Here is a 19,051-nt window from a genome sequence, read left to right on the forward strand (position 1 = left end):
AAATGAATCCAACCAAATTGGTGTCATTTTATTTATTTATTTATTTTCAAAGATTTATTTATTTGTTTGTTTGTTTGTTTGTTTATACAAGCATTGGGTACAGTCAGAAGCACTGGAGGGTGAGAGAATTCACCAGAGCCAGAGCGGGGACCAGAACAGACAGACCGATGAAATACACTGCTGAGGGGAGCAGTGGGCGGCAGGAGAGGTCTGCGCGCCATGTGGGATCCTCGCCGGTGGCCGGGGATCGAACGGGTGCTGCAGAGGCTGCAGGCAGCTTCGCAGCCTAGCGCTCAACCGCTGCTCCACCAGGGGAGGCCCAAATTGGTGTCATTTTAAATTCAGTACCTCTAATGTCAATGTGCTCTCAACATTGCTCAGGAATTTTAATATTTGTCTGTTATTGCCAGGCCCTGCCTCCCGCTCTCCATCCCCTCAGTGTCTCCTACCCTTCTCTTCACTAACCCTCCTTTCCAACTTTAGGAGGCACCAAATCCTGTGGTTAAAATCACTGGCTCTGAATAAGATGAAAACCTGGCTCCACTATCTACTATCTGTATAAACTTGGGTAAGTCATTTAATTTTTCTGCACCTCCATTGCCTCATCTATAAAATAGGAACAAGCATTGTAACCATCTTATTAGTGAGAGCAGGAAATGAAGTGATTCCTGTAACATTCTTACAATGAATCTTGACTCATAATAAGTGCTCCAAAAAAGAGAAATACTGCCCTCATCATCATTCGTGTAACTGAACTTCTACTTCCCCTGCTATTGGCAGGTTAAGTCACCTCCCATTTTACCAAAAGAAGAAAGTCATCAGATATAAATTCTCTCATAATCACTTCCTCTTGCCCCCTACAACCCTAGATGCTCATAAACATGTCACTATCCCTGCCAGTCACTCTTTCTTCCTCGTGCTGTTGGAAATGAGAAGGACTTTCTGCTATTCCCTCCATGGGTGCCAGGGATCTACTCCCATTCCCCAGTGTCTCCTCAGGAACCTCATTCTCTCAATTAAACAATCCCCTCTCTCAGATGAGTTTCCAACCTCTCCTTTTCCCTCCCTGTCTCAGTCTCTAAGTCTTTGCCACCTTAAAACACAAACAAAAGCAAATAAAACAACACAGGATTTACTCTTGAGGCTAAATTTGCCTTCTACAAACTCTCTCTTTTCTCTTTCTCCAGCTATGTTTCTGGAAGAAAGAGTTTCATCTTTATAGCCCCCATTACACAGCAATCTGCTTGCTGCTTCCAGCATTATATTAAGCCCTTCCTGCCCTAGTCCACCCAGAAAACCTTTCACTCCCTTACACAACTCCATTTTTAGCTTCCTTAATTCACCTCTTCTGCTGAGGTTGTTCTCTTCCTCAGGATGAGGCATTTACACTTCTGCCTGCTTTTCTTTTCTTTTTTTAAAGATTTCTTTATTTATACATACAAGAACTGGGGTAGAGGCCAGAGGTGTTGGGGGTAAGAGGATTCACCAGAGACTGAGTGGGGAACAGAACAGGCAGACTGACTGAAATACACTGTTGAGGGGAGCAGGGTGAGACCGGAGAGGTCTGCCGTGCCATGTGGATCACCTCCCTGGCTAGGGATCGAACTCTGCTGCAGTGGCTATGGATTGCTTCATAGTGCTGCATTTTAACCCCTTGTGCCACCAGGGAGCCCCACTGCCTGCTTTTCTTGAGGCTGTAAATTGTGAGACCGGCAACCATTCCTCATCCAATACAGCTCTTTGTATACAGTAATCACTCAGTGAATGTTTGCATCTCGAAAACACCAATGATCTTCCCAGACTCATACAGAATCATAGTTCCTTCAATCTAATTAAATGGAACAAACATTTATTGTGCTCCAACCATAGCCCAGGCCCAGTGGAGGCTCAAGAGATTAAAAAAAAAACACAGCTCCTGCCCTCCAGGAGTTGTTTATCATGCAGTGAGAGAGGAAGAGAAATTGAGAGGACTGATGAACGAACAGAGAGATTGATGTGGGGGAGGGACAGAAAGAGCAGGAAAGAGAGGAGGGAAGAGAAAGTTGTAAGGATAGATTAATGTCCTATAGGCTAGGGTATACATTAGGATGCCAATAAAAGTAAAATATGTGTGCTTTCTAAAAAAAAATAATTTAATCAAATTTAAAAAAAAGCAATAAGTCTGAGTCTAGTCAAATAAATCATGATTTCACTCCAGGGGAACAAACTTCGTATAGTTCTCCAACACACCTGCTCTTTTATACAGAGAACAAATACATTAAGATCCAGAAACACTCACATGCAGAATCCATCCCTCCCCTCTCAAAGTAAACAGCCACATTCAATCTCTAAGGGAAGTCTTGTAAACCTGCTCATGGGGGGCCTCCCTGGTGGTGCAAGGGGTTAAGCACCGCACTATGAAGCAGTCCGCGGGCACAACCCACATGGTGCAGCAGACCTCTCCTGTCTCGCCTGCTGCTCCCCTCAGCAGTGTAGTTCAGTCAGTCTGCTGTTCTGTTCCCCACTCTATCTCTGGTGAATCCTCTCACCCCCCTGCATCTCTAGCCTATACCCCAGCTCTTGTATGCATAAATAAATAAATCTTAAAAAAAAAATCCACCTGCTCAGGGGAAGGTATCTCCTATGTATATTAGGAAGGATACAAATAGAGAGCGGTGGGTGTTGCTTTTTAAATTATTATTAGGGCCTCCTTGGTGGCACAAGGAGTTAAGCACAGCTCTATGAAGCTGTCTGCAGCCTCTGTAGCATGAGTTCAATCCCTGGCCAGCCAGGGAGCTACCCACATAGTGCAGCAGACCTCTCCTGTCTCACCTGTTGCTTCTCTCAGCAGTGTGTTTTGGTCAGTCTGCCTGTTCTGTTCCCCACTCTGTCTCTGGTGAGTCCTCTTGCATCCCCTATACACCTCTGACCTGTACCCCCAGTTCCTGTATGCATAAATAAATAAATCTTTAAAAAAAATAAATTATTGTTATCTGGTTATTTTAGGCTCCTAACATAAGCAAAGGTTCCAGAGAGACTGATCCTGATTGTCAAGAGGAAACTGGGTTGCTGCTACATAGTAGGAAAAAGGAAAGCAGAGATTCTAGGGGCACCACTTAGTACTTTCATGTGCAGTGGTAAAGCTTAATACAAACTGCCAACCAGCAAAAAAAGACAGGAACTGAGAAATGAGATCCTTCAGGAATTAAAATTTAAATAAATCCACTAGGTTAGGAACCACAAACAGATGGGGTTTGGGCTGAGGAGGGGGAGAAATAAAAACTGGGGAAGGGGAAGAAGGAAGCCATATGTACAATTACAGCCTTATGACTACTTATGGAAAAGAGATCTATAGCAGTTTTCAATATTTTCTATTCACTTGTTACACACACACACACACACACACACATATTAATTTATGGATGCTATTTTTCTCCCTTCTCTTTTCCATTTTTATTTTCTTTCATATACAAGTTGTTGGAAGTTAACTTTAGTGTCTAACTAACAGACTAGTCAGCGGAACTGTGATTAAATTTAAATTTGAGGAAAAGCTAATATAACCAGCAGTGGATACAATGACTGTTAGGACTTGCATTTCTTCATTTCAGGAACAGAGTGAAAACGTTTTTATTTGCCAGATAAATGGCTGGATCTTATCAGGCAGAAATATAAAGCTGTTTTGCTGATAAACAAGATTTCAAATTTATGTAGAAAGTTACCAACAGGAACAAAATGAGTGCCTGCAACAGTGATCACGTTATTGCCTTTCAGCACTGAATTTATCTCCTTCATTGTCTACAAAAATGAATGTGGGTCCCTTAGATATTTTTCTTTTGCAAGGTGGTAAAATGTTAAGCATTTACTACAATGGACACTGGAGAAATAGTGCAAGAGGACAGAGTTTTCCAACCTGGTTCTGCTGGGCTAGCTCAACTGACTCTCCAGTGTACTGGCCTGTCTTGTACTAGCTCTTGCCAAGTCGACACATAGGTACAGTGGGAGTGGCTTCTCCAGGTTCCTATAGAATGTACAGCTCCTCTAGCACCCAGCTTCTGCACTGCACTGTGGCTAGCAGCCTCCATCAGTCAGAACTTCCCCTAGCACCCATCTGGGGCTTTTTGTAGCAATGTGTTTCTCTGAGACACTTCTCCATGAACAGTTTTCCCAAGCATCCTATTAAGGCAGATTTCTAGGAAGTTCCAAAATGCAGATTTCTAGCAAATTCTGCTAGCATAGTACTACAGCAGCCTCTCTGCCACTCAGTGAGCTGTGACTAAGCCCTCTCAAAAGGATCTGGATCAAACCGCCAATGGGCTGCCTCTTTAGCATTCTAGTGCAGCCCAAAGGGATGGCTGCCTCTTGTATATGCTAGTGCTATATGCTGTTCAGTGCTATCTACTTATTGCTAACCAATTCCTCATTACTGACTGTTAGTTAATAATTCTTTTCAGTAAATTTTCCTTGTTCAAATTACTGTGTGTCCAAGTAGCAATGTGCATATCTTTCTTGCAGATCTAGGTTTCTAAATGCTGGTCTCCAGGGGGTCATTCCAGGACTGAAGCAGGAAAAAAACACAAAATGAGTTTAGACTATAGAAAGTAAGCAAGTGAACAAAGAAAAAAAACAAAAACAAAAAACCAGAAGCATGAGGGCATGTCAAAAAGAGACAGGAACTCCTTAAAACCCCCAATCACCAAAGGTGAAACAATTTGAACAAAATAATGTTATTGGCTTATAACCCAAAATGTCACATAAATATACAGGAGTACATAAAATTATAAACGAATGATTGAAAATATAGGGGAGAAGAAATACATCTTCCTTACAGAAAAGTTTCAGTAACATATATACATACTTCTCCCACAAATACATGGAGCTTAATTCCTAGCCTTTACTCTTAAGGGAAGGGTAGACTTAAAGACTTGCTTCCAAACGGTAGAGCAGGGAAAGAAAAAAATAGTAACTTAATGTGGAGGAACCTGGCAGGCACTACACATCATCAACTGATAAAGGTTAACCAAATGATGACATTATCACTGATGTCATGTAACTATCAGGATGTCTCTGATATGATGTGCTGAGAAGGGTACTTCAATTCAATGGTACTCTTTTGAAAACCCACAACTCTACTCTAATCATGAGAAAAGCACCAGACAACTACAGACTGGGGGCAGTCTACAGGAGATTGTCCAGCACTCCTCCAGACTGTTAAAGTTGTGAAAGACAAAGAAAGACTGGAAACACAGACCAGAGGAGCCTGGGGAGGCTTGACAATGAAATGCACTGTGTTGTGTTGCCCTGGATTAGACCTTGGAACAGAAAGAAGAGATTAATGGGAAAAAAATGTACAAAAACCAAATAAATTGCAGTGTTTGTTTAATGTTAATGTACTAGTATTAGTGTCTCAGTTTTCAGAAACTGAAAGTAATTGAACATGTTACAAGGGGGAAGACAAGATGGTGGCACCTGATAACTGTTGGCTCTCTTAGCAATTTTTCTGTAAATCTAAATTTGTTCCAAAAAGATAAAGGTTTACTCAAAAAAAATTAGTGTGGTTTATGTCTCCTATTGGGGCCCTGATTAATAAAAGAAACTAATCTAACCACCAAACTTACATTTCCAAGCCTATGTATAACAATAACCAGAGAGGAGGGGACACAGAAATAAAACACTTGGAAATCAGACCATTGTTACTCTGCCACTGAGTAGATTATCAGAGCATGCATTTTGTTTCAAGAGTTATCTGCCCAAGAGTAATTAAATTATATGTCACCTAATGGGTAAAAGGGAAACGTCTACAGATAAAAACTAGTGCTCCAGCTCAGAATCACATTTTCTTAAGTACTTAAAAAAAGTGTCAAATGTTTTTCTCAGATATCTTGAAAAATTTTAGATATTTGTCCACATTTATTTATGCTTTTGTTCATTATAAAACATGAATTGTAGAGATCAAACCAAAAATATCTCAATATCTATCTCCCAGGACTGAAAGAACATGGGTTCTCAGAATTCTAGAAGCTTCATTCAAAAATCAGAACTTATTAGATTTTTTTTTTAAAAGCAAATTACAGAGTAATTTGCAGAATTATCTTTAAAAATAAAACAAAAAATTCTAGACATGAAAAAAAAAATCAGAAAACTCCAAAATAAAGCAACAGTTTATTTTCTAGGTCTAAATCAGTTCTAGAGATAGAGAACTTGAATCTGAAGCCCCTGTAGGAATCTGTTTTCTTTACACAAACACCCTTCAGTCTGCTCTCTTAGCTTAAGGTAGACTGCAGCTCTTATGAGAAAATGTGTGAATACAACTTGAAGTTATTTCATAGTATTCTTGCCTGGGATTAGCAACAAATCTCATTTTTTAAATGAAGAATACATTCACTCTTTTCTATTCCACTAGTTTATATAATAATGTTATTTTTCTTCAAAATGTGTAGGCACAATTGATTTTTGAGCCGGAAAAGTTAATGAAAGCAACATCGTATTTGAGGTCAGTAGGCCAGAAAAATGGACATGAGCCAAATCCCACATCCCAAACATTCTGCCTCAACGGCATGTGAACAAAAATGCCCACTCTCCTCCTGAACTCCAACAGAAACAAAACAAAACCCTGCAAGACAGCCATCCATTGGAATTAGAAGCCTGTCAGAGGCAGAAAGACACACATACACACACACACACACACACACATACACACACACACTTGCTGTTTAAGATACAATAAAAAGGCTCTTTCACACAGAATGTTCTGTCCACAGACAGCACAAGACTCCCCCTGGAGATGCTGTTTCAGGGAGAGCCAAGAGATCACAAGTCTGAAACAAGAAGTTCTAAGAAGATAAAGAGTAATCTGCCCAATTTAAAATGTGAGCAAGTGGAAATTCTTAAAATCATGTTTTCTGGACAACTTAAAGTGCTTTCAGACCAGTTTCAAAAAACTATTTGGTAGCAGTGAGGACTAATTTGTGCTGTCATAGCAGCCTGCTATTTTTTTTAAACTATTATTTGCTTTCTCTAAATATAATCCTTTATGCATTATAATTTAGTTGCACTCCAGTTCCCTTTAACATTTTTCAAAGCAAAAAGAAGTATAAAGGAACAGGAAGTGCACACAATTGCATGCCCAACAACATCTTAGCCAGAAAACTGAAGTTTTAACTGTGAAATTTCAAAAAGCAACTGTATTACATGACATTCCATCATTTAATCCTCCTTAGAATGGATAAGGTATTTAAAGTACAACATGCTTGTAGTCCAAGATGTTATCATTTTAGAATTACGATTCTAACATAATAGACACAAATTACATATTATTATTTTATTTAATACCAAAATGTTTGTGATTTTCATTTATTACCAATATGTCTGCCTAAAGCTATTTGAACAAGTACTCATTATTTACATTTCAGAATTCAGTGATAAATAAAAATGTTAAACATCCAAAATATCTATTTTACTTCTGAGTTGATACTAACAGGTGGTAAATTTTAATGGGCAGAAAAGTATCTTAGATAAATTGATAAATAAAACAGAAGTTACAATACAATAGCTATGTTACGAACACAACTGCCTTTCTGAAGAAAGAAATTTAAATTCTGGAGACTACTTTGGAAAAGACATCAATAGGCACAGAAGAATCAGCATCAAATTCTTGAAATCTTCCTTCCTAGTAAGTACCTTTCTTTACACACAATTAACAACAGGACTGCATAGTGTGTCAATAGTTTTAAAAGAAATTTTATTCATGTGTTGGATTTGGAATCCTCATCGTGTTCTGCATAGAAATGAAGAAGGAAACCCATGGCTCAGGGAAAACTGCAGACAAGGAGGCCCATAGAGCAAACACATCCAGAGACAGACAACAGCAGGTGGAAACTTACCACTGGAGCAGTTGGTCCCACCCCAGCCAGGCTCACACTGACAGGTGTTTGGAGCAATGCAGCGACCATGGACACATTTATCAGCACAGTGGGCTGTCAGAGAGAAAATCAATCAAATAAGGAAAGTTGGCACGAGGAAAAAAAAACACCCAACAACACAGCTGTTTCACATCCCAGTCTCAAGTATCACTTAAAAACAACATGCATGCTTGATAATTTTCTTCAATCCATTCCTCAGCCCTCTTACAGTCTGCTGTGTAACCAAACAATTCCTCTTCTTACTTTTCTATCTCCAAATACATTTATTCATTTCTACTATTTAATTCTACTTCACGCTAAATTAGAAGTTTCAAGGAAAATTGCCTAATTCACCTTTTTAAAAAAATTATCTATGACTAACAAATAGATCCTCTTTGGATATGGATGTAGAAACCAACCACAGTGCAAGCTAGCAGGACTCCAGAGCAATGGAGCAGACAGAGAGGTACTCCCTTTACATAATATCTTTGCTAGAAAAACTAAGTTTCTTAGTGAATGTGCTATTCACACCCGTGACATGGCAGAATTGCACATCTTTTTCTTCTGAAAAGAATGTAAAAGAACAATGTCACTTAGGCCTGGAAAGTGCTAAATCTCAACTTTTCTTTCAGCAGTGAGTATCTTAGGTGGAAAGAACTATCCCTGTAGGGGCCTCCCTGGTGGTGTGGGGTTAAGTCTCAGCACTATCACCACAGCCTGAGTTCCATCCTAGGCCAGGATGCTAACCCACATATGGTGCTGCAGACCTCTCTGCTCTCCTTAGCAGTTTATTTCAGTAAATCTGCCTGTTCTGCGCCTACTCTGTCTCTGGTAATTCCTCTCATCCCTCCTGGCCTACACCCCAGTTCTTCTACTAAATAAATAAATAAATAAACAAATAAATAATTCTTTAAAAAAAAAGAAAGAAATATCGCTGTAAATATGACTAGATGGGTAGTCTGATGATCTCCAAAACAAAGTTCAGAGGTCTGACAGAAGTTGACATCAAAAACATGCTGAGTTGATCATTAGGTTTACCTTCAATCTCAGTGCCACTCACATTGGTTAAATACTCTTTAAAATACCTAGATAGGGCCTCCCTGGTGGCACAGTGGGTTGAGCGCAGCACTGTGAAGCTGTCCGCAGCCTCTGCAGCATGGGTTCGATTCCCAGTTGGCCAGGGAGCGACCCACATGGCGTGGCAGACCTCTCCTGTCTCTCCCGCTGCTCCCCTCAGCAGTGTATTTCGGTCTGTCTGCCTGTTCTGTTCCCCACTCTGTCTCTGGTGAATCCTCTCACCCTCCCACACCTCTGACCTATACCCCAGTTCTTGTATAAACATAAATAGATCTTTAAAAAATAATAAATAAATAAAATAAAATACCCAGATATTAGTGGTAATTGTAAAAACAACTTGGATAAGTTTTAGGTTCAGATATTCCAGTTTTTTTTAAAGGATGAGATAAAGTATCCTACAATTTAAAGATAAGCTTTATTAACTCATGTCTTATTACAAAAGTTAAGCAGGTACACTATACATGCATAAATGCCAGTAAGCAAAAATCTCAGTTCCTTCAAACAGTACATTTTTGAGTATGAACATTTCAGGAATTTTTTCTATGTTCTATATATTTTTCTCTTGAAGGAAAAAAAATCCCAGAATCACAATATTTTCCAATTTGCCTTTCCACTTGACATAAAGGGAAAAAAATCTGTCCATGTCATTAAATACCCTCTTATGTGATTTATATATTGTTGTGTGCTCATTATATGGTATACACTGTGTACATATTGTATGTATTTTGTATATATTGTTTGAGATATATATGGTGTGTATACATACATATACACACATACATACACACATCAAAAATTATGACTTCTGAGATCTTTATCATAAAGATTTTGATAAGAAGAGTTATTAAGGAGAGATATTTTAAATTTTAAACATTGGGTACACTGTTTGGATCAATAGTTTAGGAAAGAACCAAACCAAGGCATTAGGACTTTATTCTGAGAACAAGTTGGGAGTATTCTAGTGAAACACATAAATTTGTTACAAGAAACCGTCAGACAGAGGACCTCACAAAAATGAAAATCACCATCAATTTCAGGAAATGCAAGTTCAATTCCTAGCCCCGGAATAATTCCTTAGCACCCAGGCAATTTGATGAGGGATGCCAGGCCAGGTGAAATTGGGACCTTCGTCCAGGAGATTTTGACACTAGAATTCTAAAGAAATGCTTATCACCCCAAATATTTGATTCAGACATATTTAAAGTAACTAAATGCAAAATCTGACCATAACAGAAGAATAGACTGTCCCTACAACATGTTCACTTATGTTGCCAAGTTAAGTTTTTAGGTGCTGACCTCAGGGTTCAATGTCTCCTGCTATCCTACACATGTAGGAAAAGGCAGAGGCAGCATTCATTTGTGAAAACATAGTTCTGTGTTCTTTAAATTTTAGGTATACACTTACAAGCCAAAAAACTACCATAACTGGAATATGGATATTTAAGTTCAATGCCAGAGACAGCTCAGGTAAACCATGCAGGGCCTGTTCTGGGCACTGAATCACATTGTTGTATATGGCAACAGGTACACACGTAGCATTCCCATCTTAGAGTGCAGACAGCCACTGTGAGTGTGTAAAATATGAGAGTGCTCTGTCTCACTTGACTTAATACTGATGACATCTATGTTTGCAATATATTCTGATGATCAGTCTTCAGGCTCAAATTTACCAATTTCTCCACTTTGAGATATTAAAACTATTTAAAATTCTATTTGTATAGCTCAAGAAGTTTTAAAAAATCAGACACTACTTGCCTCCAATGTGAAACAAGGCTCTTCAGAAAATGCACAATGAAAATAAGGAAATTGGATGTGGTGGTTGATGAAAAGAAGTCTCATCTATATCTTTGAATTTCAAATTTTCGTGTTTATTTAAAGTAGCCTTGTTTTCACCAATTAATTTTATACTAAAGAAATGGTGTAATGTATCTTACAAGGCAAATTTGTATTGGAAAAATACTACAGTCTTTGTTTTTATATCTTGGGCATCTTGTTTTTATATCTTGACAAAGGAATCAACTTCAATATTTAAAAATATGAAAATCTCTGGGTTCCCAGGAAACTGGATTGGATCAGAACAACCTGGGGTTTCATATTTACCTGGGAGTGGGTGGATGGCCATGAGAGAATACCTGTGTGCAGGTGCCTGTTTGCTCTGTGTGCAGGTCTTAGCCTGCTGCTGTTTTTTTCTTCTCTCTGCTTTCATTTCTTACCTTTTTTTTTTTTTTAAAAAAAGATTTATTCATTTATACAAGAGCTGGTGGTACAGGCCAGAGGCACGGGAGAGTGAGAGGATTCACAAGAGACAGAGCGGGGAGTGAACAGGCAGATTGACTGAAATACACTGCTGAGGGGAGCAGCAGGCAAGATAGGAGAGGTCTGCGTTGCTATGTCACTATCTCCCTGGTCGGCTGGGAATCGAACCCGCATGGTAGAGTCTGCAAACAGCTTCGCAGCATAGCGCTCAAACCCATGCACCACCAGGGAGGCCTTCTTACCTTCTTTTTAACTTTGCTTTACCACTCATCTTTCTCTCCCCACAAACTGATTCTTAGACATGCCTACTAGTGACCATATAGGCTGCAGTTAAAGTTTGGTTTTATTGTAGTTGTGTAGGTTCTTAACTCCAGGGTGACCTGAAATGATTTCCATGTGTCCACATGAATCAACCAGGAAGAAAGGTAAGACTGACAAAGCTAGATTCATCACACTTCCTGATTTCACTCATATCTTTTTTTTTATCTAAAGATTTATTTAGGGCCTCCCTGGTAGCGCAAGGTGTTAAGATGCAACCTATGAAGCTGTCTGCAGCCTCTGCAGCACGAATTCAATCCCTGGCCAGCCAGAGAGCAACCCACATGGTGCAGCAGACCTCTCCTGACTCACCCGCTGCTCCCCTCAGCAGTGTACTTCAGTCCGTCTGCCTGTTCTGTTCCCCCACTCCGTCTCTGGTGAATCTTCTAACCCCCACACCTCTGGCCTGTACCCCAGCTTTTGTATGCATAAATAAATAAATCTTTAACAAAAGGATTTATTTATACAAGAACTGGGGTACAGGTCAGAGACATGGGAGGGTGAGAGAATTCACCAGAGACAGAGTAGGAAATAGAACAGCAGACGGACCAAAAACACTGCTGAGGGGAACAGCGGGCAAGACGGGAGAGGTCTGCCGCACCATGTGAGTATCTCCCCAGCCGGCCGGGAATCGAACCATGCTGCAAAGGCTGCGGACAGCTTCACAGTGCTGTGCTCAACCTGCTGTACCACCGGGGAGGCCCTTTAACTCTATCTTTTGACTGGGGGGTTATATTTCCTCTGATAGCAAGACAATCTTTATTAAAACAGATAAAGAAATACTGAATAGGGCCTCCCCTTGTGGTGCAGGCAGTTGAGCACAGTGCTGCGAAGCTGTCTGCAGCCTTTGCAGAGCCGGTTCATTTCCCGGCAGGCGAGAGAGAGTCCCACATAGCATGGCAGACCTCTCCTATCTTGCCCACTGCTCCCCTCAGCAGTGTATTTCGGTCAATCTGCCTGTTCTGTTTCCGCTCTGTCTCTGGTGAATCCTCTCACCCTCCAACACATCTGGCCTGTACCCCGGTTCTTGAATGCATGAATAAATAAATCTTTAAAAAAAAAAAAAAAAAAGAATGGTTGCTCTTAAAAAAAATACTGAATAAATAAAATATGTGTTCCAGAGGGTTAAGAATCAGAATTACACTGGCTTGGATACCAACAGATTGGAGGTTTTGTTGCTTTTGTTTTGCTAATCCCCCAAAAAAGGTTAATAAGTGAATTTCTATGCAGAATGTCAAAGATCTTCTTCAGCTGAATAATCATATAAATGCTCTCACATTTGATTACTGATGGTACAAACTTTGTGTTTTAAGAAATGAATGTTAATGGTCCAGTCAATTATAATAGATGAAAGAAAATCCTATGATGTCAATTAAAAATCTAGATTCTTTTCATGAAAACCTTGAGCTAACATTTGACCAAAATCTGAAGCAAAACATGAGTGGATCATGAGCAGAAAACACATTTGCCTGCAAGTTAATTAGGAATTGCAAAGGGAAATCTGCTTTCCTAATGATTTTTTTCTTAATTAAAGCTAAAACCATTAGCATCACCTCTAAGCACTAGAGCCAGAAGTCCAATACTGACATAAATAATGGAAACTATTGTTGGGATGGTTCTAAAAGAAGGGACACAAATTTTGGCTGCCACAGTACAAGATTGTCACACAGCACTGGACTCTGTGCCATCTCTTCTCCATGCCCGACCCCACCTGCTCTGGATATCTAACAACAGCCACATCTAACAATAGCCTTCATAGGCTACCAGCAACAACAACAGGAAAGGGGGCTGGCAAAGAACAGAGTAATCCAGAGACTGTTTGCTAACTCACCAAGTTGCAGGAACACTAACTATGGCATATGCAGTGGCAAACACAGTTGCTCCTTCTAGGAGATGATTTCAGCAAGACCTAGAACCCCAGTCTTATCTTTCCTCTTTCACCTTTGGCTGCCACCTACCCGGATGCCCAGCATCCACATTTAACATAGGCCACATGAGAAACCAAAGTTAGTTTAAGACATGAATTTTTCATCTAGAAAATCCCAGTGTGACCTAGAAAAGAAGAAAAGGAATAGAGGTTCCCTCTGAGCAAATGTTCAATAGCTTGGATTTCAGGAACAGGTATAGAAGACCAATTCTAAGTGTGTAACCCATCTCTCATCAGTGGAAAAGATCATCATTTTATTTTGTGTTCAGGTCCTTTTTTCTTATTTTTAATAGGGGAAGTAATACAAGGAAAAGGCTAATAAAGACAATCTAACTGATATGATTTTTTATTTACATCTCTCATTAAAAAATCATTAACTATCATACTCAGCATTTTTTTAGTACTCTTTTTTTTTAGAGACCAAATGCAAGCCAAATCTTCGGACCCACATTCAGTTCTCTGCTACAGATACATCAAGTTGTGGGGGACAGTTAAGGCATCTGCTCCCTCAAGAACAGGGAGGCAAAAGACACTAATGAGAAGTACATGCCATGACTTTGAAGTAAAACTGTGGATAGCCTGTCGGTCTGATGGACAGGTGAAGGCTGACCTGATGACCCTGAAATCTTCTTTAATTAGGCTTCTGTTTCAACCTTAGTTCCTAAATCCATTTAAATCCCATTATCAGTGCTACAGCCCTCATTCTTTTCACTTACAAATACTTGGCTTTAATACCAAGAGCTACTCAATATGCCAAGTAGTTTTCTCTTCTGCAACATATATTTCCTTTTGGGTTTACACCTAGGGTATAGCAAAAAGGTGAAAGTAAGAGTGAGTAGACTTTACGACTTTTATAAACCAGTTATAGCTCTGACCACAGATGCAACTGTAGCTCTAAAGAATAAGGTATGATTAATTTATTTAAATTAACTTGAAAAGTGTTTCCAGGGTCAAAGAATCTTTTGAAAATAATTGACCAATAGAAACACAAACCCTCCAGCTACTCCATCTCTCCTCAGAAGTTTCTTTAATTCTGCTGAAGAAAAAGAAAAAGCATAAGTCACAAATCTTGTGCTTGCTCAGGGAGGAGTTTAAAGTGCCTTTAAGTTAAAAGTCTACTGAGCATCAGTCTGCATTTATTAGACAAGGAAATTTAGGAAAATGGAATGATTTCCCCAATATTTGTAGCTGATGTTAGAAGTTAAGCAGTCAAAAGCAAAGTGTCTGACTCCCTATGGACCAAAACTTATGCAGGATTTTAACCAGAGGGTGGGAGGAGGTAAAAAGGATGGTAAAGATTATGCTGCGGAGGAGTTAGAACTTAGATGATTCAAATGAGAGAGAGAGGAAAAGAGAGAGAGAGAGAGAGAGAGAGAGAATATTTTGTCATATTTTTGTCTAAGTCAATTATGTGAGAAGTCTTTACAACATTCAATTGCTATTACAATGTCTGATACAGACATTGTATGTTTTCATATTTCATATGTTTTCATATTTCTAAGCATTGCATTGCAGTCTACCTTGCTGTGTTTGTTTATAAAAGGGAAGGGAATTGTCTTCTTCAATTTAGTATTTACTGAGGTAGTGAACACATAGCTAGGCACCACTACGTATACAAAGATGGCAGATGAGGAACTCTGAGTCTACAGAAGTCAAAACCAATAAACAGAGAGCAGAATGCATATGTATGAGCAAAAACACTGTGACAGCATATTCAATGACTGCATTGTATGAAACATCCAAGCAAGCAAATCTATAAAGACACAAATTATACTAGTAGTTGTCTGGGTCTGGGGTGGGTGGAGCTAGAAATGAATGTGGGATGATGACTATGGAGACAAGGCATTTTTTTATAGGTGACAAAAATGCTTGAATATTATGTAATGGTTGTGTTACTTTTTTTTAATCTTTTTTTTTTTTAAAGATTTATTTATTTTTATACAAGAGCTGGGATAGAGGCCAGAGGCACAGGAGGGTGAGAGGATTTACCAGAGACAGAGCAGGGAGCAGATCAGGCAGACAACCAAAAACACTGCTGAGGGGAGCAGCGGGCAACACAGGAGAGGTCTGTCATGCTATGTGGGACTCTTCCTGGCTGGCCGGGAATTGAACCGGCGCTGCAAAGGTAGCAGACAGCTTCACAGTGCTACACTCAACCCACTGCGCCACCAGGGAGGCTCCGGTTGTGTTACTTTGTAAAGACACTAACAACCATTAAACTAGACACTTTAAATAACTGAATTATATGGCACATGAATTATAGCTCAATAAAGTTGTCATAAAGAGTACTGAGAAAAGAAACAGTTAATTCCAGGTGAGATCAAGTGGGTCTTACCATAGAGAGAATATTTGAACATAGGAAGTGAATACCTCTGAGATACAGTCTCAGGAAAGTGTGGCCAACAACAGTTTGCCTCACACTCCATTCTCCTTCCATCCCATCCCTAAAGTGACATGACTCACTGCTTGGGGTCAAGGGTCTTGCCTCACAGTCACTATTGGTCCATATATGTAATTTGCATAGGTGACTGATCAGTCGTGGAGTCCCGAAGAACACCGGGTGTCTAGAAATTCGCATTTAATAATGTTATAAAAAAAAATCCATAACTAAAATTCCTTTCTCTTATTTCTGAGGGCCTTTTGGGCTTTTAGGGATAAATAAAAAAAGTCATTACAAATAATGCAATGTCTTTGTAGACACTATTACTTGCATATATACCTCATGTTTATTCTTCTGCCCACCTTCACTAATAGAGCCCCAAAGTTGTATATCCATATGCAAACAAATATATATGAATATATAATCTCATACCAGTACAAAAATTAACTCAAAATGAATCACAGACCTAAAGGTAAAATCTAAAAGTATAAAACTTCCAGAAGAAAATCGTTGTGACCTTGAGTTGTGCAAAGTGTTCTCAGAGAAAGCAGCAAAATTGATCCACAAAAGAAAAAATTATTTTTTCATCAAAACTTAATAACTTCTACTTCCCCAAAAGTACTATTAATAGAATGAGAAAATAAGTTACAGAATGGAAGAAATATTTTCCAAAAAAATTATCTGATAAAGAACTTGATTACATAAAATTTAGAATTGACTATATTAAATTTGTCTGAGGGCAATTATGTGAGACCAACTTATATAAATTTAAATTTGTATAAAATTCTTAATGCAAAGAATCCTCAATAAGAAAATAAACAATTCAGTTACAAATAAAAAGAAAAATGGGCAAAATATTTGAACACTTCACCAAAGAATATTGTACTAATGGCAAACAAACTCAGGAAAAGATGCTCAGTATCATTAGAATAGAGCAAATTAGTCACTAGAACTATCAGTTACTAGAATAAAGCAAATTAAAACTACATGCTATTCAAATGAAATTAAATAGACTGTCTCTAAAGTTTTGGCAAAGGTATAGAGGAATTGGAACGCTCATACACTGCTAGAGGGAATGTAAAACTCACAATCACTTTGAAAGTTTGGCAGTTTCTTAAAATGTTTGAGTACATTTGGATCATTTCCAGTCTTTTGACTACCACAAATAAAGCAGTTCTAAACATTTGTGTACAAGTAGCAAATGTTTCAGCCATTTTACTCCTAAGCATTATCCAAGAGAAATAAAAGCAGATGTCCATTTAAGACTTGTACATCAGTTCACATGGCAGTTTTATTTGTAATGGCCCAAAACTGGAAACAATCCAAATAACCTTTACACATGAAAGGATAAATATATCTTTATCCATAGAATACAATACTACTCAGCAATAAAAAGGCATGAACTAATGATACACACTATCATACGGATGAATCCCAAAATAACAATGCTGAATAAAAGAGACCAGACATAAAAGAAAACATTCTGACTGATTCTATTCATATAAATTTGTAGCTAACACTAATCTAGAGTGAAAGAAAAGCAAACAGTGGTTATCTGCGGCAGTGGGGTGGGGGAGGGAGGAGGTAGGAGTGAATGGGAGGAATTACAAAAGGTATGAGGATAAGTTTGTAAGCAATGAATAGGTTCATCACCATAACTGTTGGTGATTACATGTTACATATGTATGTCAATAACTAACAAAATGTACATTTAAAATTGTGCAGCTGCTTTACATTATTTTTTTCTTTAATCAGGCTGCTTTAAAAAAAAAAACACAAACACTAGCGTATTTGGAGAACTTCCAGGGAGGGGCAAAGAGACATCTCTCTACACAAAAGAAAGCAAACAAACAAACAAATATCTGAGCTAACACTAAAACATGGTATGCACTGTAATTTCAGTAAGAGTCTGTGGTCGTTGGTGGATTGGGCCTCCAAAAGTTTATGAAAGTATTAGCTTCAGATCCTCCCAGGAAATATTTACTTTAGGAAATGCTAATACAATGCAATGTTCTACTAAGTTTTTCCTCTACAAAGTAAATGACTTACACAGAAGGGAAAAAAATATTGTGTTGAAATATGCTATTGTAATGGATCCCACACAAGGGACTGAAATACCATCTGTGGAGCACATAATCCTATTCATTTATTTGAAAATGGAAAGAGTTTTTAGCTTAATTCCACACATCCATAGGCATTATCTATTTTGGCCACAACTCTGGCATTGTGTCTCTTTAGGATAAATCAGATTTCAGTAAAATAAGTAACATGATAATAAATGACCATAGTCTCAAAAAGTTAACAAGCACTGGAATAAACTAATTTTCTTAAATACAAATATCTAACAGCTCAACATACAACTGGTCCAATGATATAATTGCAAACTGACTTAATTTGAGAAAGATTTCAAAATTGTCAACATACAGTTTAGAGAAGAAACCAGAAGGAAGGTACCTGCATTTGGTATAAATTATTTCTCTCCTGGTTCTGTCATGTTTATGTCTGCAAGCAAAGCATGATGATTCTACAGGAAGTGTCACACCAGGCTCTTCTGTTTTTAGAATGACATTCCTCTTGGTTTGACCACTCTCTATGGAGCCATGGAATTCTTTCACAAATATTCTTTCCCACAGCATAGCATGTTTTCCACCACATGGCATTTCCCTCTGTCTGCCCTATTTCATCGTGTTGACACTCATTTCTAGACACTTTGCTTCCCATTATCCAATACATTTGAATCCTATGTTAACAATAAAGGCCAGCCCAAGAGAAAGTAAAGAGGGCAAAGGCAGTCAGAATTAATGCTACCACTTCTCCTTTTGGTGTCCTAGCTCTTCCTCCCTATTTAGTGGTGGCTTCTGGACCTTTCCTTTTGGACTCTGGTGACCTCAGTTCTTTCTACTCTCCTTCTATGAAAACACTAACTAGAGAATAAACAGAATCTTCTTTCCCAAGGGTCAATGACTAATAATAACAGTTAAGGTAATGTCTCTTGTCATTAAGGGTTTCCACAGCAAACCCTTAAGCAAATGCATAAATTAAATGGTAGAATTTCTTCAATAAGGAAAAGATCAGGAACATAAGCAAAAGCTGGCAGCAGGGCCATTGCTACTAGAAAGCCCTGCAAAAACCAGGGAACACAAATTCAAAAGCTTCCAGGAGCCAGGTGGAACAACCATGGGAGTAAGCAGGTCAGGTGAATCCTGGGAAAAATCA

General features: G+C 38.7%; 1 protein-coding gene across 10 annotated transcripts in view; it reads right to left on the reverse strand.

The window, feature by feature from the left end:
• Positions 1 to 19,051, reverse strand: part of MEGF10 (multiple EGF like domains 10) — a 340,065-nt gene that overhangs the window by 76,429 nt on the left and 244,585 nt on the right. For all 10 annotated transcript variants that reach the window (XM_037509425.2, XM_054694471.1, XM_054694465.1 and 7 more), the window contains one exon: positions 7,860 to 7,952. In XM_037509425.2, coding sequence (XP_037365322.1) covers positions 7,860 to 7,952 — 93 coding nt within the window. The remainder of the gene's footprint in view (positions 1 to 7,859; positions 7,953 to 19,051) is intronic.

This window comes from Talpa occidentalis, unplaced genomic scaffold (assembly GCF_014898055.3).
Source record: "Talpa occidentalis isolate TD23 unplaced genomic scaffold, MPIMG_talOcc4v2.1 talOcc4.13, whole genome shotgun sequence".
In the NCBI taxonomy this organism is placed as follows: domain Eukaryota; kingdom Metazoa; phylum Chordata; class Mammalia; order Eulipotyphla; family Talpidae; genus Talpa; species Talpa occidentalis.